Source organism: Leuciscus leuciscus (genome assembly GCF_965113295.1).
Source record: "Leuciscus leuciscus genome assembly, chromosome: 25".
In the NCBI taxonomy this organism is placed as follows: Eukaryota; Metazoa; Chordata; class Actinopteri; order Cypriniformes; family Leuciscidae; genus Leuciscus; species Leuciscus leuciscus.
This window is the reverse complement of record NC_138724.1, coordinates 31,398,845-31,426,486: the sequence shown is the minus strand read 5'-3', so window position 1 is coordinate 31,426,486 and position 27,642 is coordinate 31,398,845. Positions and strand designations below refer to the sequence as shown.

At 42.1% G+C, this 27,642-nt stretch overlaps 1 protein-coding gene and 2 long non-coding RNA genes across 4 annotated transcripts in view; all 3 read right to left on the bottom strand.

The window, feature by feature from the left end:
- Positions 1-215: 215 nt before the first annotated feature.
- Positions 216-15,941, bottom strand: LOC309491297. Its single transcript, XR_014203000.1, has 4 exons — positions 15,572-15,941; positions 14,742-14,824; positions 14,060-14,201; positions 216-895 (listed from the first exon to the last, which is right to left on the bottom strand). It is a non-coding gene; the product is annotated as an uncharacterized lncRNA (long non-coding RNA).
- Positions 15,942-24,125: 8,184 nt separating this feature from the next.
- Positions 24,126-27,642, bottom strand: part of gxylt1a (glucoside xylosyltransferase 1a) — a 32,946-nt gene continuing 29,429 nt past the window's right edge. For both annotated transcript variants that reach the window (XM_082160724.1, XM_082160725.1), the window contains one exon: positions 24,126-25,417. In XM_082160724.1, coding sequence (XP_082016850.1) covers positions 25,271-25,417 — 147 coding nt within the window. In that variant the 3' untranslated portion in view covers positions 24,126-25,270. The remainder of the gene's footprint in view (positions 25,418-27,642) is intronic.
- LOC309491311 lies at positions 26,465-27,203 on the bottom strand. The gene is made up of 2 exons (XR_014203016.1): positions 26,786-27,203; positions 26,465-26,676 (listed from the first exon to the last, which is right to left on the bottom strand). It is a non-coding gene; the product is annotated as an uncharacterized lncRNA (long non-coding RNA).

Below are 27,642 nucleotides of genomic sequence, written 5' to 3'. Positions count from 1 at the left end.
TTGGATAAAAATTATTTGCCAAATTAATAAAATAAAATAAATCACTTTGGATAAAAGCATCTGCCAAATGAATTTAATAAAAAAAAGATTAAATTAAAAATAAAATAAATGTAAATCTTGAATGCAATGTTAGTCACTGGATAAAAGCATCTGCCAAATGCATTAAAATAAAATAAAATAAAATGAATAAAATAGAAACGTGAGCCTGAAAGAGCAGTGATGTGGGAGAACACTGGAAGCTAAGGAAGAGATTTGTAAAAGATTGGTAAAACGGTGATCAAATAATGAAAGAGTTTTAATTGAACGTTTTCTTTGTTGACATGTTATTATGTGTATTGCAGAAAGTCATAATGCTACTGGATGAATCTGCAAATGCCACAGAGAGAAAACACATATTTTCTCTTATGCTAAAAGCCTCCAGACTGATATTGGTCTATATGTTCTGCATCTCCACTCTGTTGATGGGGTCATGAGAACCAGTCTGATCCTCTCGAGCCGCAGGGAATATTCCCATGTGTCCTCCACATCCTACAGGACCTGACAGGGAACATGGCATCATCCAATTATAGGATTTTCTCCGTTCTGACAGAAGCATGTACGAGGAATCTGCGCAGGTTTAGCACTCACGCATAATCTATATGCAAATGCAGAGTTCTCCTCGTCCCGCAGCCGGTCCTGGGGCGTCACTGCCGCACACAAGCTGGTGTTAGCTGCGTTATTGGATAATGATGAACCCTGATCAAATCATTTTAAATGGCATTATAACAAAGCTGCAGATTTGCCTAAAGCCGAAACCCCGTCCCGATGTGAGGCGCTGCAATGCATGATGGGAGCATCCGCATACACACTTAAAATACAGCATCAGCATCAGTCACCGACAGGACAACTGTGACGTCTGCGGAGAAAAGAGGAAAAGAGGAGAGAAAAATCTTGAATGCAATACAAGATGCTAAAATAAAATAAAATAAATTAATATAAAATAAAAAAATATATAATATAATAAAATTAATATAATAAATAAAATTAATAAAATGAAATATAAAATTAATTCAATAATACATGTTTTTAATAAAAAGAAAAGAAAAGAAAGAAAGTAAAGTAATACATAATAAATATCTTGAATGCAATACAAGTTCCTTTGGATAAAAGCAAAATGGATAAAATAAAAGCATCAGCTCATCCGGGAGCCACAGAATCACAGTGTGTGTGTTCTTACTTCAGTGTTTAAACACACACACAGATTCAGAGTCTGATGGAGAACAGAGAACAAACATCTCACACATCTTCATCTCACACACATCTTCATCTCACACACACTGACGGAGGAGAAATGAAGAGGGAAAAGATAAGAACAGAAGTCGAGAATCAGCGGAGAGAGTTTCAGTTCTCTCTCTAACAACTGATATACTGATGCTGTGTCTCTCTGCCACTACACACACACACACACACACACACACACACACACACACACACACACACACACACACACACACACACACACACACACACACACACACACACACAGTGTCTCTCTCTCTCTCTCTGTGTGTGTAATGATCTGTTTGTGTGCTGCTCATTACAGACTCTCTCTAAGCTCTCAGTAGTTCATTAGTTCATTACTCTGATGATCGATATGTGTGTTTGACCTCTGACCTCCAGCTCAAACGTTCCTCAAACACACTCAAACACACACACACACACACACACACACACACACACACACACACACACACACACACACACACACACACACACACACACACACACAGCTGCAGGAGCTTCGATACACTCCTCTGATGAATAACAATGCATCAATTATTGCATTTCATTCGGCCAATAAAGGATAAACACACACTGCAAACATGATGTTCTTCCTCAGTGTTTCTGTCTCGTTTCCAGCACAAACATCTCAGCGTTCTTACATCAAGATTGTTTTTTCTTGTTTTGGGTCAAAGACGACCCGAATTCAAAATGAGGGTTCAGAACGTTTAGATATTTGTGCTGTAAAACACTGAGGAAGAACATCTCACACTCGTCTCAGAAGCTAAACTCAGAGATCTCAAACTCAGAGATCCCAAACTCAGAGATCCCAAACTCAGAGATCTCAAACTCAAAGATCTCAAACTCAGAGATCTCAAACTCAGAGATCTCAAACTCAAAGATCTCAAACTCAGAGATCTCAAACTCAAAGATCTCAAACTCAGAGATCTCAAACTCAAAGATCTCAAACTCAGAGATCTCAAACTCAAAGATCTCAAACTCAGAGATCTCAAACTCAAAGATCTCAAACTCAGAGATCTCAAACTCAAAGATCTCAAACTCAGAGATCTCAAACTCAGAGATCCCAAACTCAGAGATCCCAAACTCAGAGATCCCAAACTCAAAGATCTCAAACTCAGAGATCTCAAACTCAAAGATCTCAAACTCAGAGATCCCAAACTCAGAGATCTCAAACTCAAAGATATCAAACTCAGATATCCCAAACTCAAAGATCTCAAACTCAAAGATCTCAAACTCAAAGATCTCAAACTCAGAGATCCCAAACTCAGAGATCCCAATCTCAGAGATCGCAAACTCAGAGATCCCAAACTCAGAGATCTCAAACCGAACTCAAGCATTTCTCATCAAATGAAACGAGCTTGTGTTGAACAGTGAATCCACTGGATGATGATGAACAAACATAGATCATCAGTCCTCTCTGTGGGTTATTGTTCACGCTGCACTTCAGGAATAATTGGCCGTTCGTCATCGAGAGCAAACGATCCGGCAGATATCAAGATCAAGATCGTTAAACAGATATATCTCTGCAATATGACAGATCGTTCGCTAGTGTAATTATCCTCCGGACACGACTGACCTTTGACCTCTGCAAACAGCAAAGTCATGTGACCATTCAAGAGGAGCATTAAAGGGATAGTTCACTTTGAAATTAAATTTTGGTATGTTTTAGCTTACCTCAAGGGCATCCAAGATGTAGGTGTCTTTTTTTCCGCAGTAGTTTCAATTTTGATATTTTTAGGTCAAACCGTTCTTGTCTGTCAGTCATATAATGCAGGTCTATGGTCACTGTCTCAAAGAGCATGCACAGAGTCCAAATTAAAACAATTCCCCATCGTCCAAATTAAACAATTCCCCATCGTAAGTACACATTGATGGCCTAAGACACGAAACGAGCGGTTTGTGTGAGAAAACGAACAGTATTTATATCGTTTTTACCTCTTGTACACAGCCACGTCCAAGTGATATACCCGCCCGCGCCCTCAGATCACTCGGACATGGCTGTGTATAAGAGGTAAAAACGATATAAATACTGTTCGTTTTCTCACACAAACCGCTCGTTTCGTGTCTTAGGCCATCAATGTGTACTTACGATGGGGAATTGGTTTAATTTGGACTCTGTGCATGCTCTTTGAGACAGTGACCATAGACCTGCATTATATGACTGACAGACAAGAACGGTTTGACCTAAAAATATCAAAATTGAAACTTCTGCGGAAAAAAAGACACCTACATCTTGGATGCCCTTGAGGTAAGCTAAAACATACCAAAATTTAATTTCAAAGTGAACTATCCCTTTAATAAGAAAACTGTGAAACACAAGAATGATTCTTCACAGAAGATTCATCAGCTTTTACTCTGTTTTTCAGAGAGAGATTGTGTGCTTATGAATGTTTAAATGCATGATTAAAGTTTCAGATCCATGAGCCTCTGGACAAAAGAACAAATCTGTTCATTCAGCAGAAAAAGTTATCGCTTTAAATGAATATTCACACAGTAAGTGCAAAATTAAGCAACACTGTGATTATTTAGCATATCTGGTTTAAACTTTAGTGGCCGTAGTTAATTGATTCGCTTCACTGAATCATGTTCACTTCAAAAAATCAATTCAAAACTTTGATACAATGAATCATTAGTGACATCACTCAATATCATGCTCTTCCTCAGTGTTTCTGTCTCGTTTTCCAGCAAACATCTCAACATTCTTACATCACGATACATTTACTGGAGAACAACAATAACTGAAGATATTTATAGAAAATTTTTTGTTTTCCTCCTTTCTGACTCCATCGGCTGATATTTGTTCTTATTATGACCGCCGCTAGCGTAGCTAGCGAAAGCGGTCATATAGGGATTGTCAAAGTTTTTTTTTTTTTTTTTTTTCGTCACCTTACTGAATTTTTCGTCAACGATACCAGGGACACCGAAGCACCGGGGAACATGAAATTTGGTGGGCATGTAGCCCCACTAGACTTCTAAGGAAAAATTTCGTTTGGTCCCCGGGGGCCACTCCCCCCCCGCGCTGGGCCCCCCCAAACCCAAAAAAATGCAGTTTTTCCTAAATAACTACCTGAACCGTGGCACCGAGGATGAAGAAATTTTTATGGTATGTTGCTCTTAAGGGCCCACATCAACCTAGCCCATAATCACTCATTTGTGATTTGCGCCCCTCCCATAAAAAATGAAAATGCAATATTATTCTGCTTTAATCGCCCCTATCTTCAGTGGAGATGTTCAGAACTGCACCATATTTCATGTGTATGATTAACTTGACATCCTCTGGGGGTATCCTCTGCTAAGTTTTGTAGAATTTCATCCATGGGGGGGTATAAAATAAATTCATTTATGTGCACATTTAGTGACTGTACACTCATCGGCCTGTAGATGGTGCTGTTGAGCGAAGGGTTGCTGGTTTAGGATGATACTGTCACACACACACATGCAGGAATACAAACAAACGCAAGCATGCACACACACTGACATCCACACGCACAGACACACACCCATACACACACATACAAATCCACATGCACAGACACACACACACAAACACACACGCGCACACATGTACGCACACATACATACACGCACAGACACACACACACACACACACACACACAGACACACACACACACACACACACACACACACAGACACACACATACACACACACACACACACACACACACACACAGACAGACATGCACATACTTTTACTTTTTTTAGGTATATACATAAACACGCAATACAGCCAAATTACTCCACGTCATTTATTTTTGTGGAAAGCCAGTGCAGGCCTGAGCGGCGGTCATATTTTGTACCGCGATGCGGTACATCTAGTTTTAAGCACAAACTCACTTCATTTTGATACATTTTCAGGCTTAATATCTTCAGTCGTTGTTCTTCTCCAGTAAATGTGTGTTGATGTAAGAATGTTGAGATATTAGTGCTGTAGATGGAGACAGAAACCCTGAGGAAGAAGCTGATGTGTGGGGTGTGTGTTCCTCAGTCTCGAGGTCATGGGTTCAGCCAGAGCGTTTGAACACAACACTCTCTCCCTGAAGACGAAGCGCTCAAGCGTCGAGTTTCTGAAGCCGTCAGTGTTCCAGCGCTGAGGAAACATGTTCCTGATCCCGAAGGAACTCAAACTCTCTGTCAGAAATGAAACCGCAGTGAGATTATGAGATGTTCCTGGAGTAAACACAGTGTGTGTGTGTGTGTGTGTGTGTGTGTGTGTGTGTGTGTGAACTGTGCAGATTTCTCCAGAGACGCTCTCTGATGATAGTTTCTCTCGCAGGTCAGAGGCTTTATTTCACGCTCACTTTATAAATCGGGTAAATAACAGAGACAAGACTTCAGTTTGAGGTGAAACGCCTGAGGGAAGATTGTGTTCCTAACATTTATAAGATCTCCACACACACACAACACTATATTCAGCCCTAAAGTCAAGATTTATATAGTTGAAATGGATTTAAACTAAACTGAACTGGGCTCAGACCTTCAGACTGGTCTGACTCAAGATGCTGTGTCTTTTCTAGCTGATCCGACGTACGATTTCTGTTAAACAGACGATCAAACCTACAAACTGTCCAGTAGACTTTCATTGAGGGGGTGAAGACTTTTGTACAATAAGGGCCCTATCTTACACTCGCCGCAGTGCAGCGCCAAGCGCGACGCAAGTGTTTTCTGCTAGTTTCAGCCCGACGCAATTTTCCTTTTTAAGTCCTGCACCACGTTGTTTAAATAGCAAATGCATTTGCGCTCATTTGTGTGTCCATGGGCTGCTGGTCTGAGAACAAGTGTGTGTTCTGGCGCATTGTTGGAGTGTTGCTGTTTTGAGGAACAGAAATAGACTGAGACATATCTTTTTTGTTATTTAAAGAGCGAGTTAGTAATGTGCGCCTATAGGCGGGTCCACAACGCGCTACACTCTGCTTATTACACACACACACACACACACACACACACACACACACACACACACTGCTTATTACACACACACACACACACACACACTGCTTATTAAACACACAGGGACGCACAGCGGCACACAAACATGCCAACTATTTAAAATAAAAGGATTACAATGTAAAAGATTATTATTGTGTACATAAAGATATGGTGAATCCGGCTTGTCCCGTAGATGGTAGCAGATCCGTTTCCTCGCTAGAGACACGCTCAGTTTTTCTGCTTGCAAACTCCGTCATGTAAATAGTGAATCCGCCGCGGCGCGAGTGCAACTGGCTTTTAAAGGGAATGGGAGATGAGACTCTGATTGGTTTAACGCACATAAATCCCAAAACACACCCATTACTCATTAAGAGAATAGGGACGACCCTTTAAGACCAGCGCCGGGAGCGCCGACCATTTCTCCCGTCGTTAAACTAGCAGAAGTGGATTCAGACGCACCCTAAGTGAACTTGCGCCGTGCGCTTTAGACCATGAGCTTAGATTGTTCAAATAGGACCTAAGACTTATAAAGTATTTAAGCTGTCTATCGCTAGCAAAGCTTGACGACTATCCTAGGACAACATGCTAGCAACATGCTAGCAATGTGCCAATTCATGCTAGCAACGTATTAAATCATATTACAACATATTAAATCATACTAGCAACATGCTAACTCATGTTACCATTGTGTTAAATCATGCTAGCCACAAACTAACAACATGCTTATCATGTTAACAACATGTTAAGACATACTAGCAACGTGTTAAATCATGTAACAACATGCTAATCATTTAAGCAACATGCTACCAATGTGCTAATCATATAAACAATCCTGCTAAGAAAATGCTAATCATGCTAGCAAACATGTAAAAACATGTTAGCAATGTATTAAATCATGCTAGCAACATGCTAAATTTTTTTTACTTTCTCTGAGTAAAACCTCAAGCTTTTCAAAGTTCTTCTAAACTTTACGACCTGTCTTTGTCAAGCGACATCAACGTTTGTCATCAAACTTTACTCATCTAGTTAGCACTTTGCATCTTTTTGATTTTATTTAAATACTCATATTTTCAAAATGCAGTTATTCAGATTGCTTTGAATTAGAAAAAAATATGTTAATTGTAAATACAATTATATGTATTTAAAAGTATGAACATGGTGGAAATATGACTAGCTGTGGAACAAGCAATATTCAGTCAGGTACAATCACATTAACACAGATTTAGTTTATTGATGATGAATATATAAAGGTGGTTATTGTGTTTAAAACACAGTTTATTAGTAAATCTGACCGGTTGTGTTGATGTGCGAATGACAGATACCACGTTCAGTTTAACTGTGAGGTTATTTGTAAACTGGATGGATGGAAAATTTATATGCAATTTAGGCCTAAACATTCTTCTTTACACTGACATTTCAGACACTGTAAGCAATATCAGGCAGAACGGATGTTCATTATGATCGTGCCGCGTCGGTTCTGGTGGTTCTGGTGGTCTGTGGAACGGTATTCGGGTCGTTTACATCTCTCATGAATATTCAGTGAGCATCTGACAGATCACTTAAATAAACATGATGCAGAGCCTTGTGGGAGAGAGACTGAGAGCGATCTGGAGATGAGAGTCTGAATACTTTATGTCTGAGAGGAAGAGACATGTTTGTGTCTCGGTTATAACTCGATTGTGAATATATTAATTGCGGATGTGCTCTCCGTTCATAACTTCGTTTGTCTCGCGCTGATGATGCTGATGTTCTTCAAGCTCTCTGATATCATCAACTAAACCTGGACAAGACATAGCCTGACCCGAGTCCATATCATGCGCAACTGAACTGAGGAGAAACAGACATGACAGAAGAAGAATGAGAACTGTAAAGATAACGATAACTATATTAGCGTCCATAACTATATTATGTCGTCTGTCGCTTTAAGTACTCGAGCTCTGAAGGCAGGATGGATTCTGATTGGCTGTCAATATTTTCATTGTTCATCAACTGGAGAAAAAATTAATAAAAAAATTGCTCTGAAAGCGAATTATAAAACGTAATAGTTATAGTTTCCGCCACAAAATAAAATAAAATTTAGAAGGTAATTGCAACTATTTATTTTACAATTCGGATTGTGTTTGTTTGTATGATTGTGTGTTAAATATAGTTATAAACTTGCAATTGCGAGTTTACATTTCACAATTCTGTTTTTCTCGCAATTCTGTTTTTTTTCGTCTCCACCACAAAATAAAAAATTTTAAAGTTCCGACTTTTTTCCTTGTAGTTGCGAGTTTATATCTCACAATTCAGACTTTTCTCCGAATTTGTATATATCTCACAACTTCAAGTTTATATCTCGCAATTCAGTTTTTTCTCTTTTTTTTTTTTTTTAACCATGAAATAAAATAATTAAATTCTGAAAAGTAATTGCGACTACTTTTTATCTCAGAATTTAGACTTTTCCCTATGGATTGCGAGTTTAAATCTCACAATTTAACTTTCTCTGTATTCTGAGTCTAGATCTCACAATTTATATTTTTGTTTGTTTCCGCCACAGAAGAAATAAGAAAGGTAATGGTGACCTTTTTATCTGATATTACGACTTTTTATCTTGCAGTTGCAAGTTTATCTCACAATTGAATTCAGCCTTTTTTTTTCGTAGAATTAAGAGTTTATTTATTGCAATTCTGAGAAAGAAAGTGTAAATTGTGAGATAAAACTACCGGCAACTACCTTTTATTTATTCTGTGATGGAAATAAGTTTCCATGTAGATCCTGAAAGTTGTGGTTGTTGGTGTGAACGGGCCTTTATCTGCTGATCACAGGATCCAGTGAGATATAACCCTCTCTGATATCGCTCTTCAGGATCCAGTGAGATGTAACCCTCTCTGATATCGCTCTTCAGGATCCAGTGAGATGTAACCCTCTCTGATATCGCTCTTCAGGATCCAGTGAGATGTAACCCTCTCTGATATCGCTCTTCAGGATCCAGTGAGATATAACCCTCTCTGATATCGCTCTTCAGGATCCAGTGAGATGTAACCCTCTCTGATATCGCTCTTCAGGATCCAGTGAGATGTAACCCTCTCTGATATCGCTCTTCAGGATCCAGTGAGATGTAACCCTCTCTGATATCGCTCTTCAGGATCCAGTGAGATGTAACTCTCTCTGATATCGCTCTTCAGGATCCAGTGAGATATAACCCTCTCTGATATCGCTCTTCAGGATCCAGTGAGATGTAACCCTCTCTGATATCGCTCTTCAGGATCCAGTGAGATGTAACCCTCTCTGATATCGCTCTTCAGGATCCAGTGAGATGTAACCCTCTCTGATATCGCTCTTCAGGATCCAGTGAGATGTAACCCTCTCTGATATCGCTCTTCAGGATCCAGTGAGATGTAACCCTCTCTGATATCGCTCTTTAGGATCCAGTGAGATGTAACCCTCTCTGATATCACTCTTCAGGATCCAGTGAGATGTAACTCTCTCTGATATCGCTCTTCATGATCCAGTGAGATGTAACCCTCTCTGATATCGCTCTTCAGGATCCAGTGAGATGTAACTCTCTCTGATATCACTCTTCATGATCCAGTGAGATGTAACCCTCTCTGATATCACTCTTCAGGATCCAGTGAGATGTAACTCTCTCTGATATCGCTCTTCAGGATCCAGTGAGATGTAACCCTCTCTGATATCGCTCTTCAGGATCCAGTGAGATATAACCCTCTCTGATATCGCTCTTCAGGATCCAGTGAGATGTAACCCTCTCTGATATCGCTCTTCAGGATCCAGTGAGATATAACTCTCTCTGATATCGCTCTTCAGGATCCAGTGAGATATAACTCTCTCTGGTATCGCTCTTCAGGATCCAGTGAGATGTAACCCTGATACGCTCTTCAGGATCCAGTGAGATATAACCCTCTCTGATATCGCTCTTCAGGATCCAGTGAGATATAACTCTCTCTGATATCGCTCTTCAGGATCCAGTGAGATATAACTCTCTCTGATATCGCTCTTCAGGATCCAGTGAGATATAACTCTCTCTGATATCGCTCTTCAGGATCCAGTGAGATATAACTCTCTCTGATATCACTCTTCAGGATCCAGTAAGATATAACTCTCTCTGATATCGCTCTTCAGGATCCAGTGAGATGTAACCCTCTCTGATATCGCTCTTCAGGATCCAGTGAGATATAACTCTCTCTGATATCGCTCTTCAGGATCCAGTGAGATGTAACCCTCTCTGATTTCGCTCTTCAGGATCCAGTGAGATACAACCCTCTCTGATATCGCTCTTCAGGATCCAGTGAGATGTAACCCTCTCTGATATCGCTCTTCAGGATCCAGTGAGATATAACTCTCTCTGATATCGCTCTTCAGGATCCAGTGAGATATAACCCTGATACGCTCTTCAGGATCCAGTGAGATATAACTCTCTCTGATATCGCTCTTCAGGATCCAGTGAGATATAACCCTGATACGCTCTTCAGGATCCAGTGAGATATAACCCTGATACGCTCTTCAGGATCCAGTGAGATATAACTCTATCTGATATCGCTCTTCAGGATCCAGTGAGATATAACCCTGATACGTTCTTCAGGATCCAGTGAGATATAACTCTCTCTGATATCGCTCTTCAGGATCCAGTGAGATATAACCCTCCGCTCTTGACTCGTCCGGCTCTGAGTGTAACGATCAGACGCTGGGAAATGTCAGATGTTCATTAGATCAGAGATGAAACGGATGTCTTGAGAGAAAGGGCTTGATTTCAGAGCGCTGACTACTTTAATTTCACTTTGATTTGCTAACGGCCTTGACAAGTTATTCTACGTCCCTGAAGACTTTTCGTCAAATGAACCGTTAATTTTATTTCATGGTGTGACTCACAAAACGCCCCGATGAGATGATTCTGAACTTTAGAAACACTTGTGAATTAAAGCAGTAATAGTAATGGTTCACAGCTGGTTTATACTGGTTTAGTTTGTCTCACAGCTGGTTTATACTGGTTTAGTTTGTCTCACGGCTGGTTTATACTGGTTTAGTTTGTCTTATACTGGTTTATACTGGTTTAGTTTGTCTCACGGCTGGTTTATGCTGGTTTATACTGGTTTAGTTTGTCTCACGGCTGGTTTATACTGGTTTAGTTTGTCTCATGGCTGGTTTATACTGGTTTAGTTTGTCTTATACTGGTTTATACTGGTTTAGTTTGTCTCACGGCTGGTTTAAACTGGTTTAGTTTGTCTCACGGCTGGTTTAGTTTGTCTCACGGCTGGTTTATACTGGTTTAGTTTGTCTTATACTGGTTTATACTGGTTTAGTTTGTCTCACGGCTGGTTTATACTGGTTCAGTTTGTCTCACGGCTGGTTTATACTGGTTTAGTTTGTCTCACAGCTGGTTTATACTGGTTTAGTTTGTCTTATACTGGTTTAGCTGGTTGACAAGTGCCCAAAAAAATGCACTAAAACCAGCCTAACCAGTGGAACCAGTCTGGTGTCCAGCTGAGACGGTAAGGCCTCATGTGTTAGCATCAGTTAATGCATGAACTAGCATGACTAACAGTGTCTGGTTTGGGTTTGTGTGAATGCGTGTGTTGATTCCAGGAAACCACAGGGGTTTTACCAGTAAAGCTGGTGTTTCTCATTAACTAACATGTCAAAAATCACCTGTCATTAATATTTCTAACTTGACTGAACGAATCAATTACGCCCTGATTCCCTCAAACGCTTGCTGGTGTGTGTCTCGGCCCTCACACACTCTTCACACACTCTTCACACACACCATCTTCCAGAGCTGTCCATCACCAGAGAACAGGTTTCAATTAAAACTGGAGATCGTATCGGCAGCCGGAGGGAATGAACACGTCATAGTGAACATCAGTGTGTGTGTGTGTGTGTGTGTGTGTCATGAATAGCGGTGTAACGATACCCTCATGTCGCGATTCGAAACATATCACCATACCATATTATTGCGATACTCCCAGACATATGATAAAAGGTTACAAAAAATGTATTGTTGATTAAAATGCTAAATTTTATATTACATTGTGTGTGTAAATGAAGAGGCTTGGACTTGAAACCCAAAGCACAGGACAATAGAGACGCCAGAATAACAATATTCAGACGATATTCAAATAATAAATTATTTTAGACGAATATACTTGCTCTCTTTCACTGACTAGATATATTTAATATAATGTAGGACACTTTTAAAGACATCTGGCATTATCAGGACACACTAATATTCCCCCATTACATTATTATACATTATATTCAACATTATATATGGTAGTTTAATGCAGTACTGACACTAAAAGAAATCTTCATTGTGGGTGAACTACACCATATTTACTGTCACTGTCCACGATAAACTGCTGCACTTCTGTATTGTGATATAGTGATGCGATATATTGTGATGAATGATTCCTTGGCGATTTCTCAAGCATGTAGTTTTTGCTAAATGAATGTTAATTTCACTGACGATCGCAGCTCAAACTCACACTATTAGTTTGAGACAATCAAAATCAATCAAAGATCTACAGTCACAGTGGACTGGTGGAAATACAGCCTCTTTATTTCCCCAAGCCTCCATCACACGTTCCCCATCTCACAGACGAGTCCTGCAGCGCACATAAATAACACTGATGTGTGTGTGTGTGTGTGTGTGTGTGTGTGTGTGTGTGTGTGTGTGTGTGTGAGGAGGGACGGCGAGCTGAAATTAGCTGAGGAACGTCTCTAAAATGAAAAGGCTGTTTGACTAACGTCTCTCCTGCGGCGGCGCTTCATCACACACACACTGCGTTTCACAAAGTTTGTTTGTTTTAGTCATTTTTCAAAATACATATTTGTATGTTCCATTTATATTTTCATTTTAGTTAAAGTTTTAGTATTTTAATTTTTTTGTAATTTCTATTAGTTTTTTTGTATTTTTTTATTTTTTTATATTTATATCTTCTAATTTTAATTTATATTTTCTAATATTTTAATTTTGTTTTAGTCATAGTCATTTTTTACAGTTTTGTGTTTTGACGTTTTTATTAGTTTTTGTTTTAGTCATTTAAAAAAAAATTTATTTATATTAACAATTTAAGTTTTAGCATTTTTATTTTTGTGTTTTTTCATTTTTAATAGTTTTATTATTTGTTTTAGTAATTTTTAACACGTTTATTTATATTTTGCATTTATATATATATATATATATATATATATATATATATAATATATATAAGCAAAACTTAAACTTAAATATAAACTTAAAAAAGTGTATATATAAAACTTAAATATAAACTTAAATATATATATTTTTTTAAATGTGTAATTGTATTTTTCTATTTATATAAAAATTTTAGTTAAAGTTTTAGTATTTTTGTCAATTTTATTCGTTTTTTGTTTTAGTAATATTTTACGTATATTTACATAATACATATTTATTTTTCTATTCATATTTAAATTTTAGTTCAATTTTATTAGATTTTTCAAAAGTTTTGTGTTTTGTTGTTTTTATTACTTTTTTGGGTTGTTTTGGGAATTTTTATAAAAATGTATATTTATATTTTCTATATGAATTTTTGTTAAAGTTTTAGTTTTTTGTAAGTTTTGTGTTTTCGTAATTTTTTATTTAAAATATGTCTATATTGTATTTTTTTTTTACTAAATTAAAATAAATGTACGTTTTATATTTTATTTAATTTTATTTCAAGTAACTAACATGTTTTAATGATAATACTGATATATAAAGCGCCTCATCTTGAAACTCTTCAAACGCCTGAGCGCTGAGAATGACTGCTGTCCTCTTACAGTCACGCCGCTCTCGAACTCAAATCATATTCACAGCTGATTAAGATGAGCTCACGTCTGTGTGTCCGAGGCTCGAGAGTCGAATCCGCTGGGAGAATCTTCACATGTATTGATGGGAACACGAGATATTCCCCAGATTTGAAGCAGTGATTGGAAGCTTCCCTCGAGGCGTCTCGTCCATCATGTCTTCAGATTCACTGGAGAACAGTTAAACACAGAAGATCAGGTGAAAGAGATGAGCGATGGCTTCATTAGCTCAGGCCTCAGGCCGACACATGACGATCTGATGAGGAGAACATGCGGATCACAGAGCTAACACTATCACCAGATCAACCTCAACTACTGAACTCTCCTGAAGATCATCCCTCAAAGACTCGCTTCATTTATATACGCCGTCGTCAAACTGACACACATCGTTGTAATCATATTAAAGTCAGATCCATGTTTCTGTGAAGCAGATCTAATGCTATGAATGAAGATATTAAACTCATAATTAGCATTAATCAATCAGATGACCAGAACCGTTAGAAGAGCTCTGGAAATGAACCTGTCACCTGTCACTACTCCATCAGTGTAACTCCCTGAACATTACCTGGAGATCTTACATGGCTTGGCTGAATTATAACTCCAGTAGTGTAAGATATAGTGTAAGATGTATTTTGAGAGTAACGAGGTCGAATCATGTGAGAATCTGCCAGTTGTAACTGGTTCACTGTGTCAAAAGCGACAATACACACATTCACACGCTCCTCAGAAACACCAGATGCTCGTCTGGCAGGATCAGTGTGTGTTCGAGTCCTTCATCTCAGTGCAGTGCATTCTGGGAAACAAGACAAAAACACTGAGAACAACATGAGGCAGTTTCAGACTCTTCCATATACACTGTATTCAGACTCCTTCAACATTTCTCACATTATCACAGTTTATTCGCTATAGTTTAGAAAACGGTAATAAAATATGAGCAGAACTCAGTTGATATTTGACTGGTTTTGTCCGTCCTTCTGTTAGACTGTCTCACACATGAATTATGTTGAATATCTGTCAGCTGTTAAATTTAACACAATTAGATAATACCAGTTTAGCTCAACCAGTGACCAAGCAATGCTTCATTTTGTTCAGTCTGTGTGTAAAAAGAGCATTAGCAATTAAAGACAAAACACTTCAGCAAAACATGATCAGCTCAAATGTTTGTATTATAAATGTCACTGGTAGTCACTGTATGAAGAGTGTTTGGGTATAATATGTCACAGTTTACTTTATTTTACTCTCCTCACTTACAGAAATACACTATAGTGTCCTGCACACACTAGTGAAACAATATCAAAAATGATATCTGCTGTCTGAATAATGTTTGGTTTGTCTGTAAAGGACACGATTCCCGATCAGAGCTCCTCATCCATAACTCCACAGTGTTTCACTAACAGAGAGTCCTGAAGAATGGCTCATTGATTACAGCCAGAGCTCGCTCTCCCAGAAGCTCGAGTGGCGTCTTCAAGCAACAGAAGCTCAATTGAAATGATTGATGGTCTATTATATAACTACAGTTACTGCACAACATGATTTTTACCTCAAATGAGCCATAAAGCTCAACATGAAAGTCATCTCAGTCCAATTACGGGAAGAACACGAGATCCCAACGGATGTAAACTGCAGGACAGAATCACAGAACGAGTAACCCGGCCTGTGGAAACCAGTCTCGCTGTCGGCGTAATGCAGGAAGACTTGACCTGAGGATCTATATATAGTGGATTGAGATGTTGAACTGATCATGTTCTGAATATAAAGCAGTTCTGTGTTCATTAATATGACAGACAAGCGTTTAATAGCAACCTTAAAATATCAGAAATGTCAAGCCGTGTTCCCCGTTTCAGTCTTTAAGAAACTGCACTGGGTTGAAAACAACCCAAATTTTCAGGGCTGGTTAGCCTAAATATAGGACAAAACACATGTTGGGTTAATTTTACCCAGCAAAATGTGTTAATTTAACCCAGAATAAGTGATTCATTTTTACTATACTAGCTTTTTTTTATTTATTTTTTAAACTTCATACATGAATTAGTGTCTGCGGACGAACTTAAATCCTCTAAACGTTTTAAAATACTCTGTAACCACTGGCTTGTATTAATATTCCTTTATTTTTAAATATATATTTTACAGTATAGTCATTTTTAATACATATTGCCAACATTTAAGCTAGCTGGTTTAACAAATATTAGAAGTAAAAATTAAACGTTTAGAAGTAATTAAAGTGTAATCGACCAGTCGTCCCGTTTCCACGGTTCTGAATCTTTTTTAATAAAATCATAACATTGTATGCAGGGCATCAGGCGATCATCACGTGTACAGACAGACGTCACACTAGTGACTCACAGCGCGCGAATGTTGATTTGTATAAAATGAAACTATATACAGCACAATAACGAATTTTTAGATAAGATAAAATGTACACAAACCTGTATTTCACCGAAGACACGCACCAAGATGGCGCTGAGATCTGCTCTCTCCTGAAGAGGGCGCAACAAGCCCGCGAGAAATAACTCTGACCCAGGATCTGGGTAACACAAGAAAATTACCCAAACACTGAAAAAGAACACGAAAAATAACACAAAAGGCTCAACCCAGGATTTGGGTAGAAAAAAATAACCCAGGATTATTTTTAGAGTGTGTAAATCCCCCATTTCCTCCTTTAAACCTGACTGACTGACAGAAACAAATCGCATAGATAAAAATAAATATGGGTGAGTTCAGGTTGATTGGGACACTTTTTCCAAGTCATCTCAATGGCAGAGTGTCCCAATCATCCTGAATTCACAGATAGATTCTATAAAAGTCTATGGGCCCCATTTTAACAATCTGACACGCAAGTATCAAGCGTGAAACGCAAGTAACTTTGTGGGCGGATCTCGGGCGCTGTTGCTATTATACCGGCTGGATAAATGACTCTTGCGCCCGACGCAAATCTAAAATGTGTTGGTCTGAAGTCGCTTCATTACTCATAGGTGTGGTTTGGGCGTAACGTGAAATAAACCAATCAGAGCGTCATCTCACATTCCCTTTAAGAGCAGGCGCGCTTGTTCCATGGCGGTTTGCTATTATAACGGCGGATTTGCCAGCAACGGTTCACAGCCGAGGAGACCGACGTTCTCGTCAGGGCCGTAAAACACAGAGAAGTGACATTGGGGATGGAGAAACACACCCAAATTAGCTTCAGTTAAACAGGCGTATGATAATTTGGGTAAATGTGTAAGCTAGATTTATGCCTATTTTTCACATCTTCATGGACACAACAACGATTTCCCTCGTGTGGAATATTGTTCCTTGTACTAATTTATGGTTTTCTAAAAATGAGAATGGCTGCGTCTGTGTGTAGATGAGAGAAGCAAAGTGTGTGTGTGTTGTGCTCACGCTACATTGATTATGGCCAAGCATGCGCCCTTAAAATAGCATATGAATAACGCGCCGCTGACTTTAGACGAGGTTCTCTTTCATCATCTCGTTTCGAGATCCACCTATGGGAAGGGCATCCGTACCTGACCTCTGCAGAAGCATCCAATTGCACCAAGTCTGGCTAGACAGACAGAAGCGCGCAGCCAATGCCAGGTAAGGCCACACCCCCTTACCTAAGGCATATAGCTGTCAGGCGCGCTGCTATTCCTCAGTTGACATTCGCTTCTCGCGATCTCTGCACTGACACAGTTCGGTTGGATTAACGTTACGCTGCTCACTTTCGAGTCTTCAGGAGGACATATCGCCAGATCAGCCTCCGCCAGACGTGAGTGACAGTCGTTTCTTCAGCCTATCCGCTGTGTTTTTTGCATCCGGAGCCGCCCGCGCTCTCGCTGTCCTTCACCTGCTCCTCCTTACATGGCTGCCCGCCACGGATTTTTCCGAGTTCTTCACCGCTAGCCCACCCATGGCTATGTGACCGTCTATACAGCCGCTTCTCCGGGGAACAGCCTATCACGACGAGCCTGCCCGGCCGCGTGTGGTGTTCTAATCGCCGCTAAGGACCCTCTCGTTCTGCGCTGTTTGCTTGAGCTTAACACATTCAAGAAGCTTTGGAGAACCCGGAGAATTGCGGTCATTGTAATTGCTGCACATGTAGCTTTTTACTAAGCCGGCTTTTAGTTGCACGACCCAGCGCGCCGTGCTCGGCCTTTCTGACTCGGATGGGGGACACGGTGATGATGACGCACTACCGGGGGACTCCCGGAGCGCCACCTCTCTAAATATTCGAGCTGACATCAGCCCAATCCGCATTCCCTGAAGAGGACATCTTCGCGGGAAAACCTCACTCTCGTTGACGAACCGGCTGGTTCCGGCGACGGGGATGACGCGGTCCTTTTAGCGTTCCCTAGGCTAGCGCTCACGCGGCTTTGCCTCAGTCCATCCTCCTGGAAGTTTGTGAGCGAGCGGCCGTTCGTCTCAACATTGTGTGGCCAGCTCCACAGAGCGCCACCGACCAGGATAGGAATATTTACGACGGGTAAGCGCTGAGACCACCGCCCAGTCTGAGGAAACAACTCTTAAAACTGGAGCGTCCCGCTAGACTGTTAACACGGTCTCACGGGCCTTGATGTGTTACGATTACGTGTTGAGGCTTTCAATTTATGCCTTCCTAGGAAGGCGGCCCCGAACGCAAGCGGCCTGCCTGTTGTTCGACCGTTGGGAGTATCGAGCCCGCGTTCACGGGCCACGAGGACGTTTAGTGGACGTTGTGTGTGTGTACCCCTCCCCCAAGCGGGGCTGTCGTGAGGAAAAGTACGTAGCAGTGTTACCACACTGCACGCACTTGGTTCCCCTCACCCAGTTATTAAAGGCTTCGGCCCCAGTGTTTCCCAACACAAAACACACACATTACTAAACAACACATTTAACAAACGAATCAAATGAATTCGTGCAGATTTATATATCTGCCAACATAGAGAGCCAATCTCTCTGATCCCATGCATGTCGCCCTGAGTCCGTCCACAAGAGGGCTCCATTGCCTCACAAATCAACTAGCTGGGCTCACACAGCTCAGTTGCGGCTGCCCAGCCATGTGTTTTTGGTGGACGTTGTGTGTGGAAGGCTTCGGCCCCTGTGTTCCCCAACACAAAAACACACATAACTAAATAACACTTTAAAACAAACAAATTAAATCAATCCGTTACAGAGAGAGTATCTCTCTCCGTGGATATTATTTTTCTGCCTGCAGTGTGTTTTTAGTGGACGTTATGTGTGGAAGGCTTCGGCCCCTGTGTTCCCCAACACAAAACACACACATAACTAAATAACACTTTAAAACATACAAATTAAATAAATCCGTTACAGAGAGAATATCTCTCTCCGCGGATATTATTTTTCTGCCTGCACTTAAGACTGCCCAGTTCATGTGTTCAGGAGATATGTGTGTTTTCCGCCCACTTTCAGGCCTTGTGAGGGAAAGTTTAGCACAGTGGACACCACACTATGTTCCCCTCACTCTGTCAATAAAGGCTTCGGCCCCAGTGTTTGCCCAACACAAAACACACAAAGTTACGAATCAAATGAATTTGTTTTGGAGAGAAGACCTCTCTCCGCAGAGAAAACTTCTCACTGCAGAGGGAGGAAATCCCTCCGAACCCCTGCATGTCGCCTCTAGTGTGCCCACTAGATGGCGCCTTTGCATTACGAATGAACCAGCTGGGCCCATACACCCCCGCTCCGGCCCGAGCGGGGGCGCTCTCGAGTCACGAAGCGGCTTGGCAAGCCATTTCAGCGCCCCAGTGGGTTTTGCGTACCGTAACCTAGGGTTACAGGCTGCAGTTTGCAATAAAAACCTCCACTTTTCAACGGCGTTCTCTCTTCTTACACAGAAGAAAATGCCTCACACATTCTGAAAGAGGAAATTTCCTCCCTCCTAAACAAGGGAGCGATTCAGATGGTGCCACCCAATCTTATAAACCATGGTTTTTATTCCTGGTATTTTTATGTTTCCAAAAGGCGTGGTGCCCCCCGCCCTATATGGACCTTCGAATGTTGAACAAACATTTGAGGAAATACAATTTCAGAATGTGACACAAGGCTCTCTCGCCCGTGCCATAAAGCAGAACGACTGGTTCACATCAGTCGATCTGAAAGATGCTTTCTTTCACATAAGTATCTACCCTCCACACAGGAAATATCTTCGTCTCGCCTACCAAGGCATTTGTTACGAATTCACAGTTCTTCCGTTCGGGCGAAATTTGAGTCCCCGAACTTTCTGTCTGTGTGCGGAGGCGGGCGTGGCGCCCCTGAGACTATCAGGGCTGAGAATTCTGAATTACATATACGATTGGTTCATCATAGCCAAATCGAAGGAGAAGGTGTCGCTGGACACCGGCCGGGTGCTCGCGCACATCACATCCCTCGGGTTCAAGGTGAATGTGAGCAAAAACAATCTGACTCCCAGTCAGAATGTCTTTTTCCTGGGCTTGGAATTGAACTCAGTCTCCTTGCGAGCGCGTCTCTCTCAAGAGCGCGTTCGCTCTCTGATGAACAGTCTGTCTCAGTTCAGAGAAGGGGCGAGAGTACAATATCGCACATGCCTCAGGCTGCAGGGTCTCATGGCTTCATCTATCCAAGTTGTGCCGTTGGGTCTCCTGAAAATGAGAGCGTTCACGAAATGGGTTTTGTCACTACATTTCAGCCCGATTCGCGATCTCTGCCGCTCGGTAACAGTGACGCGCCTGCTCGGCGGCCCTGCGCCATTGGGAGAGCGAGAACTTTACGCTCGGGGAACCCCCTTGGGACGGTTACGATGCGGAAAGTTGTGACGACAGATGCGTCCTTAACAGGCTGGGGAACCACCCAGGAAGGCAGAATGGTGAACGGTCTGTGGCTGAGCAGACTACGTTCAGCGCACATTAACTATTTAGAGCTTTTACCATTTGGAAAGCTCTGAATCATTTTCTGCCTCGCCTGCAGGGACATCCCGTTCTAGTACGGTGCGATAATACCACGGCAGTGGCTTATATCAACCGTCAGGGCGGCATGCGCTCGCCGAAACTCCACGCTCTAGCTTACAGGCTGTTGGTGTGGAGCAGACGGGTTTTTCTGTCATTACGCGTGACTCATGTTCGGGCATTCTGAACAGAGGCGCGGATCTGCTATCGAGGGGAAACCCAATCTAAGGGGATTGGCGTCTTCACCCGCAGATAGTGGAGATGTTATGGATGAGATTTAGACAGGCAGCCGTAGATCTTTTCGCCTCGCGCGAAAACCACCATTGTCCTATGTTCTTCTCGACTAAAGGACGTGGACGCGCCCCTCAGGGCAGACGCACTGGCCCACCCATGGCCCAAAGAAAAATGCTGCTGTATGCTTTTCCTCCCCTGTGCCTGATATTTTCACACTGGCCAGGGTGAGAGAGCACGGCCTGTCTCTCATTCTGATAGCACCCAGGTGGCTCAAAGCCCCGTGGCTGGCAGAGATAATCCCTCTGTTGTACGCCGAGCCATGGCGCCTTCCCCCTTGCACGGACATACTGTCCCAAGCCAACGGGGAGATTTACCACCCCCACCCGGACAGGGTGACTCTCTGGGCCTGGCCTGTGAGAGGACGAACCTAAATGCACTGGGGCTCCCGCCGCATGTAATCGCCACTACTCAGAATGCCAGGGCCGTTTCCACACGATCCCTATATGGCTGGAAGTGGCAAGTGTTCGAAAGGTGGTGTGATGGGCGTGGTCTCACATCTTATCAGTGCTCGGTGCCTGATATTTTGTGTTTCCTGCAAGACCTCATGGAAAGAGGCAGGTCCTTTTCCACCATTAAGGTCTACCTGGCTGCGTTTTCAGCCTGTCATGTGGGTTTTGAGGGCTCCACCGTCAGGCAGCACCCTCTAACCCGCAGTTTTATGAAGGGTGCACGCCGCTCTTTGCCGGTCATCAGGAGATCTGTTCCAGGGTAGGACCTCTCCATGGTGCTGGAAGCGCGGTCTCTTTATCCTTTTGAGCCTCTGGGAAGTATTTCCCTTAAGCTGCTGTCCCTCAAGACAGCTTTGCTCTCGGCCTTGGCATCTGCTAAACGGGTAGTGAGCTACATGCACTCTCGGTTCAACCCTCGTGCGCCAAATTCTCCCTAAGTGGAGATAAGGTTTCCCTTAAGCCTAACCCGGCCTTCATGCCGAAATGCTTCCCTGTGTTCACTTCGGAGGTTTTGGAGCTATCCGCTTTTCACCCTCCACCCTTTGCCTCCTCGGAGGATCAGGGGCTGAATGCTCTGTGTCCCGGTCGCGCTCTGTAAGCATGTATGACCAGGACCAGTGCTTTCCGCAAGAGCGACCAGCTCTTTGTTTCAAGGGCTCCCCCGCACAAGGGGAGTCCCATTTCTAAGCAATGCCTCTCACATTGGCTTGTGGACGCTATACTATGGCTTATGAAGCAAAGGGAGTGCAGCCCCCAGGGGGCATCAGAGCTCATTCTACAAGGGGCTTAGCCGCCTCTTGGGCTTTGTTCAGGGGAGTGCCACTGCAAGACATCTGCTCCGCGGCCAGCTGGGCCTCTCCTCATACCTTTGAGCGTTACTACCGGTTGGATGTCACCAGAACCTCGGTGGCACACTCGGTCCTAGGGGTAGGGTCCTCTTAGCCCTTTCCCACAGCCCCGTTGGGTTAACCAACGAAGAGTGAATGGGCCGGCTGGCCATGTTCATTCCTGTCACCAAGCATTCGCATTCCTTCTTGGGTTTAGCTATGTGCATTGGTGGTGCGGGGGCCATTATCATGTATGGGTCTCATGCATGTTTCATGCCCTGCTTGTCCACAGCAGTTTAGCGTGGCATCACCCTTGCAGGGTCATGTTTGTGGGACGTGTCAGGCACCGCCTCTCTGAGGTGACCGTCCTTCTCTGGCCTTCAGAACCTCACTGTGAGTGTATTGGGCAATCGGGGAGCTGTCCATGTCTCTCCCATAGGTGGATCTCGAAACGAGATGATGAAAGAGAACAATAGGTTACTGTCGTAACCCCGGTTCTCTGAAACATCGAGTGGAGAGATCCACCAGCTTCGCCCCGCTTGCCGCACGAGAAGCGAATATACTTACTGAGGAATAGCAGCGCGCCTGACAGCTATATGCCTTAGGTAAGGGGGTGTGGCCTTACCTGGCATTGGCTGCGCGCTTCTGTCTGTCTAGCCAGACTTGGTGCAATTGGATGCTTCTGCAGAGGTCAGGTACGGATGCCCTTCCCATAGGTGGATCTCTCCACTCGATGTTTCAGAGAACCGGGGTTACGACAGTAACCTATTGTTTCTCCTGGTCAGTGGCGGAATTGTTTTCTGAAACTGCAAAATAGCACCAGGGAACGTTTGCGCCGGAACACGCCTCCTCTTTTCGCTGAACCGCCCCCGGGAGCGCAAGTTCATTCCCTAATTTACCGACGTGCGTCTGTGGAGGGAAAAGTCCGCTGTGCGTCGGGTGAGAAATAGGAATGACACATGCGTCGTGTGCAGAGTCAATTGCGCTGGGTGCGAGATAGAGCCCTAAATGTGCAACTGCATCTTTCTGGGAACAACCAATAGAAACGCTCCAAACTGGTGACATAATTTCTCTCGTCCAATCAAGCGAGACGCCTGTGATCAATCCTGGGAGCTCGAGCTTATTTCTGCCTGCTTGCTTCCCAGTTTCTGCTCAGATTCTGGCAGCTCATTTATTACACACACACACCATTACACAAACAGCTCCTGGGTTTCAGTGTCCGGGTCGTTTCCCGTTCATTGCTGTAATTTATCGATGGCCTCGCTTAAAAACCTCATCACATCTCAAACACACACTTCTGTCCAGATCCAGGAGAACACTTCAACTCGCTGGTGTCTGTCTGTCTATCTATCTATCCGTCTATCTATCTATCTATCTATCTATCTATCTATCTATCTATCTATCCCTCTGTCTGTCTAACTGCATTTGATCAACTTTAATTTGAATATGTTTGTGGTATTTTAATAAACACCAGCAAGCGTGCCAAACACAGTCATAAAGAAGAGTGCAGTTTCTCCCGAATAAAGCTGAATTCCTCAGTTCTGGTCCCTGTGTCACCTGACCTTCAGCTTCACATCACTGTGACCCCTGACCTCTTCTGTTAAACTGACGTCTGCTCCACTGATGAACACACACCTCAACACAACTCAGAGAGAAATCACTTTTATTACAAAAATATAGTTTCATTCAGACGTCGGGATTGAAGACGTATACACACACTCTGACAGATTTACAAATATATCTTCAACTTCAATATAGTTCTTACACACTTCTACATTTAAATTAATCAGTCAAATTCTCACACACACCAGAGCACATTCATATCACACACGACCTGATCAAACACACACATCAAACTAAACCTTTCATTTCTACTGATTACAATCATTTAATTTATACTGATTCAAAAATACTGATATATATATAGATAGATAGCAGTATTTTTATTGTAATATTAAAGGGTAGGAGATGAAAAAACATTTAGTGGGTGAAATATGAGCCACATCTGTAGTTTCAGGGTTACACTCGTACCGTGGCACAGATGCTGCTCAAACACACTAAACTGCCAAAGTTGTCAAAAAATAACCTGAAATAATAATATAAAATAATTTTCAAATGGTATATAAAATCCCCCATTTATGATTTCAGACATGCGTCATAAACAACCATTATAATACAAATGTACCAACCTTTGATTTTTGAACTGATTTTCACATTCATAATAGCTTCAGTATTCAGAAACCCTCAGTATCACGGAGAACTGGACAGATAGATGAGCGCGGGCGTGTGGTGCATCAAGGTTATGAAGAAGTCAAATAATAATAATAATAATAATAAGTATAACTTATAATTGAGTGCTGATCTGGGATCAGTTTATCTCCTGTGAGACTCATTCTGCAGAGAGAAGAGCTGATAAACCAACACTAATGTGAGCTCCGTCACGTTCTTATTAACATTTACTCAGTGTTTCTGTCCTGTTGTCCAGCACAAAGATCCTCAGATCAAGAAACATTACTGGAGAAGAACAATGGAGATATTACGACTTATTTTCTGGAGAAATCATAATAATGTCCTGGAGAACAAGACAGAAACCCTGAGGAAGAACATGAGCATACGTGTGTGTGTGTGTGTGCGTGTGTGTGTGTGTGTGTGATTGTCAGCAGCTGATGGTCTGGATAATATCTGTGATTCATCAGAGAGATGTGAGTCTGATCGCTCTGATCTACAGTAATATAAAGCTCAAGCCTGGAGTGTGTGTGTGTTCAGGCCTGGAGTGTGTGTGTGTGTGTGTTCAGTGTGTGTGCAGCTCTCGGATGCTCTGGCGCAGGCGTTTGGTGAAGACGTGTGGGACTCTGCCACAGTACGTGTGTTCAGCGCTCCTCAGCTTCTCCTCCAGCGGGACGAGGAGACCACGCTCCGGGTCTTCATCAAACACAAACTGAGGATAAAGAACAGAGTCAGGTGTGAGAGCCTCTTCAAAAGAACAAACCCATCAATAATGATAATACAATTATTTGCAGCACTGATACTGTAATTGAACTGAATTGAATCAACATTAAACGGAACTGAATCGACACTGAACTGAACTGAACATGAACGAGCTCTCAGTAAGTACGAGCGGCTCTATCAGGTGTTTGTCCTGTGTTCAGACCCAGAATGCAGTGTGTTTATGGAGGTGTGTGTTTATGGGAAGATGAGCTTTACTGCTCTACTGTGTGTTTGAGGAGCGCTAACACTGACGACATTTACTGTCAGACACACACAACTCAAGCTGTAAAACACACCTGCAGGGACCAGATGATCCACACCAGTGTGTGTGTGTGTGTGTGTGTGTGTGTGTGTGTGTGTGTGTGTGTGTGTGTGTGTGTGTGTGTGCGTGTGTGAGTGTGTGTGTGTGTGAGTGTGTGAGTGTGTCTGTCGTGTGTGAGTGTGTGTGAGTGTGTGTGAGTGTGTGTGTGTGTGTGTGTGTGTGTGTGCGTATGTGAGTGTGTGTGTGTGTGTGTGTGTGTGCGTGTGTGTCTGTCGTGTGTGAGTGTGTGTGTGTGTGTGTGTGTGTGTCGTGTGTGTGTGTGTGTCGTGTGTGAGCGTGTGTGTGTGTGTGTGTGTGTTAGGGGTGGGACGATACAGGTACCTCACGATTCAATTCTGTGGCGATATGTGGTCCACGATATGATAATATCACGATTCGCGATATCTACGATATTCAATATATTGGAAGAAATTTCATCAACGATATATCACGATATATGTGACTGAAAAGAAAAAGAAGGAATAAGGAAATATGGAAATTTTATGCATTTATTAATGCTAGGGGTGGTTAATCTGTCTGATTTCCCGATTCGATTCGATTACGATTATTGAAGTTCGATTACAGTCGATTTTCGATTATTAACGATTCTCGATTAGCGATTATTGATTTTCCATTTCACAACAGTAAACGAAAATACACTACAAAGTGATTGCAGTATTAAAAAAAGTCAGCTGCTGAATTACTTAACTCTTTTATTGAGTAACAACAACTCAAAGCACTTTCTGTGTCGTGTAGTTATAACTTCAGAATTATTTGTATGTAGCTTATGTTCTGTAGAACACAGAAATGAATACATCACATTGTGTTGTGACTCATCAGGTTGAACTAAACAATAACAAATAAATGAAAGGCTTATTTCCTTTAGGAAGTAGATCAGAACCAACATACTGTAGAAATTGGACAATATTCTTCTAGAAAGAAAAGGTGTTCAGGTGGAAGAAGACTGCAGGTTGCAGTCGAAACATGTCAAGGTAAAGAAAAAGTTTTTTTCTCCACCTGAACACCTTGAACATTTTTGAACAACTTACTGTAGCTTCAATTAGTAACATACAAAGCCACTCTTATACACAACTAAATAATAAAGAGTTATGACTTGAAATGTTTGCTGTATACTACAATCAAAAACAGCTTATACAAAAAAAGTGAATGAACATCTGCAGAGAGCACAGTCAAAATGTAACTTTTTGTGACTGAAATTGCACCTATTGCAGTATAACGTACGTATAACAGATCGGTTTACACAGTGTACTGATGTGAAAACTAAACAATACAGAAAGCAGCTCTCATACAAAAATACTAAATAGGTAACAATGAAATTGCCAATTTTACATACGTTAGCTTTTAACGAAGAAGGTGCCGTTCGAATTTGGCGCTCAGCCATCATGAGTCTGTTATGTATGTGCGCGACTCTGTTATGTGCATAGACAGTATAAGAAATGGACAGAGTCATCTCATTGGAACTCAATTGAGGCAAGTGAAGCCCATTTTCAGCGATTTTTTAGGACTTCCGTTCCTGACGCGCAGACTCAAACTGAGCTTGACGACGTAGATGTGACGTGAGCAACCCGTCTGTCTTCTAGTGGCTGTGGCATGAGAAATCTGAATCATTCCCTTCCGAATCTTGCAGAGACGGAGAGCGTTAGTAGGAGGTGTCCACGAGCTAGGAGCAGGAGAAACTTTTGCTAGGTATTCTGTTTAATTATTTTATCATTTTGCCTCCACGTCCCCCCGATTGCTCTCGAGCTTCTCCTCCCGTCAATACGGTAATCTCTCTGCTGTGCGACAGAGAGTCGCGTGGTTATGACGCAATCGTTAGCCTACTTTTACAAAAACTGTTTTTACGGGGCCATAAC